At 52.5% G+C, this 3,641-nt stretch overlaps 1 protein-coding gene across 1 annotated transcript in view; it reads left to right on the top strand.

Moving 5' to 3' along the window:
- FSCN2 (fascin actin-bundling protein 2, retinal) overlaps positions 1-2,898 on the top strand; it is a 23,823-nt gene extending 20,925 nt beyond the window's left edge. Inside the window, exons 4-5 of the mRNA XM_018568228.1 lie at positions 566-713; positions 2,607-2,898. Coding sequence (XP_018423730.1) covers positions 566-713; positions 2,607-2,838 — 380 coding nt within the window. The 3' untranslated portion in view covers positions 2,839-2,898. The remainder of the gene's footprint in view (positions 1-565; positions 714-2,606) is intronic.
- Positions 2,899-3,641: the final 743 nt, after the last annotated feature.

Genomic DNA, 3,641 nt, shown 5'->3' with positions numbered 1-3,641 from the left:
CGTGTACAGAACTACAAAAAAAAAAGAGACCCTGTCACCTGGCTCATTGAGGCCAAAGAGACAGAGCCTGCGTGCAGTCCCCCCACCACCACCAACCATTGTATACTTGCCTCTCCCAGGGCTCCCCCACTGCGGGTGCCACTTTTATAATACCCAGTGCCTCTGGGTATGGGGTAGCATGTGACCACCTCCCACGGTGCAATTTTTGGACCTAGCAGCCAATCACTAGGCCCAAGCACTGTCACATGACAGGAAGCGTAACGTCATGGCTCCCTCTGAGCAGATATTTTGGTGGCGATGGAAGAAGTGGCGGGGGTGCACTGGAGAGGCGACAGTAAAGTGGAAGGGCGAGGAGGCGGCGCCACATGAAGACTGATCTGACTATTCATAACAACACAAAACCAGTGAAGCCAGCGGGAGGGTATATGCAAACGTTGACTTTTTAAGAAGTCAAGCTTAGCCCTGCTCCTCCTGATTGGTCATCCCAGTCAGGTGCCAAAATGGAGGTGGAAGGGGCCAAGCTCACCTCTTCCAGACACTTGAGCCGCCATGTCTGTTTCCACAGGGGAGGACGAGGAATTCACGCTGAAGCTGATCAACCGGCCGATACTGGTGCTGCGCGGGGACCTGGGCTTCGTCTGCTACCATAAAACCTCCAACACGCTGGACGCAAACCGCTCGGGCTATGTGGAACCTCTTTCTCTCTCCTGTTTGTAAGAAGTGTTCCCAGCCACACCCACTGCAGTTGTTTCTCACACACACCACGTAGGATTTTCTTAGTTGCCAATCGGATTCATAGCGACCAGAGAGAGAGGAAGTCAAAGATTCAGGAAATGGAGCAACCCACCCCACATGTGGGGAGCTCGTATGTATCTATAGCAGCTCTGCCCTAAAGGGCCCGATTCATGTGAGTGCAAAGTTTACCCAAAACACAGCATGCAGGGCTTATACTAGAGACAGGTTCACTTTAAAGGAGAACTATGAGGGGGGGGGGGGCTTTACACTCACCTCATAGTTCTAGCCGACCTGTGACAATGAGACTGTAACAGGTCGGCTCAGTAGATCGGGAGGTGAGCAAACAGATACGGCGCTGACTGGTGGATCGGACAGGGGAGGGGGGGGGTACAGCTGGCTCTGCCTCTAGATAGGCAGAGCCAGCTGTCAGTCACGCAGCTGGGCGGATCCCGGCACAATTGTCGGGATCCGCTTCGGCTGCGGCGTCTCAGTTTACCGCGAGCTGTAGCTCCCTATATACTGAGCCTAGGGTGACGGGAGGACGCTAGTTTGTGTCCTCCCGTTACCCTAAGGAGAACTATGGGGGAAAGCCCTGACCCCATAGTTCTCCTTTAATGCTTTCCAAGCAGAACATACTCACCTTTCCTTCGCTCCCTTATCACTTGGTTGAGAAGCTGGAATCAGGGAAAATACAGAGTACTATTGGGAATGGAGGGGCAAGTGCTGGTGCTTAGTGATTGGCCCAGAGCTGTCAGGTGGGCGGAAACCTCACCCGTGTGTAAGCTCCCACTAGAGTGACTCAGAGCTTACACAGATAGGACTGACTTCCTTCACCCCCCGACGCAGAACAGTTGGGAATGGCGGCATTGAAGTGAACATGTGTATGGGCACAGCAGAGGTTCATGGAGAAGTGACCCAAAAATAAAACAAAGCTCAGCCTGCGACTGAATGCAATTAATACGGACCCGCCCCCCTGCCGATCTCCAACCGTAACCAATAACAAAGATCCGACCACCGTCCAACACTTCCAGGTGTAATGAATAGCTGCTCCCCCCGCTGAGCTCCGTGGTTCCACCCATCGCCCTCTTTGTTACTAATGTGTCCCCTGCAGACATAGGGGGTCAGCGGAAGGGATCACAGAGCTCAGAGGGGGACCAGGATTTCCATAGACCCGAAGTGTCGGATGCTGACCTTCCTTCAGGCATAGTTCTCCCATAGATCAGTGGCACGGGTGTCGGGGACCGGTGTTCTTTTACAGCCAACAACAACAAATGCTGTGTCATTTCATTGTAAGTGACAAGATCACTTTAAGGGCGACCCTTTTAAAGCCCATCTGCGGGCAAACCAATAAAACTGCCCTTGCAGTGAGGCTACCCCTTCGTGGCACGGGTTAAGTGAGCGTTTGTGCCGAGGGGACCAGTGTAAAGCGCATTTACTTACCTGATCTCCGCCCCCCCAGAACTCTCCTCTTTACCCCTGTCCCCCAACTTTGGCTGGTGGAATGTCCCTCGGTGTCCTCACATCTAATGCAGGCCTATGGGACCTACATTAGAGGTGATGACGTCAATAGTCCTTAGACCACTGGGACAGAGAAGCTGCGGGGACTGGTCTAGAAGCCTGGAGGGAGCTGGCGGGGCTAAGGTAAGACCCCCCTAGACCAGAGGTAGGCAACCTTGGCTCCCCAGCTGTGCTGAAACTGCAAATCCCATCATGCTTCTGCCTCTGGGAGTCATGCCTGTGGCTTGCAATGCCTTATGGGATTTGTATTTTCAGCACAGCTAGGTTGCCTACCCCTGCCCTAGACACAAATGAGGCCTTAACCCTTGCAGTGCCTGCCCGGAGATGAGCATTCTCGTGACGTCCGCTCCGAGCCGTAATCATTTGGTTTCTGTTACAGGTCAGGGCGGGAAGTTCTGGTACACATCCAGCAACGGCACAGTCTGCACGGACGGCGACATGTCCGAAGATTTCTTCTTCGAGTTCCGGGAGTACAACCGCGTGGCCATCAAGGGTAAAAACGGCAAATATCTACGCGGAGACCAGGCGGGCACACTGAGGGCCGACGCTGAGACGGCGAATGCCGCTACCCTATGGGAGTACTGACTGACCCCCCCTTCCAGTACAGCTTAGCTAGAGAGGACATTAGATGATTTGCTCGGAGGGTAAGGGGTCCGGGGAGGACACAGGTTAAGAGGTCTCCCCCCGAAAACATGCATGGGGAGAGGGGAGGCGCCTACCATGAGAGGCTTCAGGGCTCTGTGTACAGCGCGGGGGGGCAATTCACAATGGACTCGATGACCCTTTACAAACATCGCCCCGCTAGGATCACAGGAAACGCATGTCACCGTCTTATTACCATTTATTATGTTTAGTCTAGATGAAGAGATTTAGATTCTGTACATCTGTGGCCGTGCGTTCCGCGGACGCCTGCTCTACCTATAGAAAGGACGGCCATTAGCTAGGACAACTACGGCAGCCTCCGCACCATTACACGCAGGTCACACGCAGCTGCTCCGCCATGATGCCGGTACATGGGATGGAGACTTTTTTTATATATATATATTTAATTTATAAGGAGTTGCCGAGTTCACGAAATGATTCCAGTCCACGGAAAGCTCACCGGTCGCGCTTTGTCTGGCGTCCGGGCGATTTTTGCGTCCTCTCTGGACTGGTATTTGAAGACTGAATGGGAACGTTCCAGACATTTTTGGTGTAAATTTGGGAACATATTAAAAAAAAACAAAAAAAACACCCCTCAGTATAGATATGTACCCATTAAAAAATAAACAAAAATAAACATATTAAATTCTGTTAGTAAAACCGACTGAAATTGTTCTTTAATCTTCCCACAATCCCCTGCACACCGGATCGCGTAGGTTGGACCCCGTCACACAGGCAGGCTGGAC

Source organism: Nanorana parkeri, unplaced genomic scaffold, assembly GCF_000935625.1.
Source record: "Nanorana parkeri isolate BGI_ZX_2015 unplaced genomic scaffold, ASM93562v1 scaffold1157, whole genome shotgun sequence".
Lineage (NCBI taxonomy): Eukaryota > Metazoa > Chordata > Amphibia > Anura > Dicroglossidae > Nanorana > Nanorana parkeri.
This window is presented reverse-complemented; position numbering and strand designations above follow the sequence as displayed.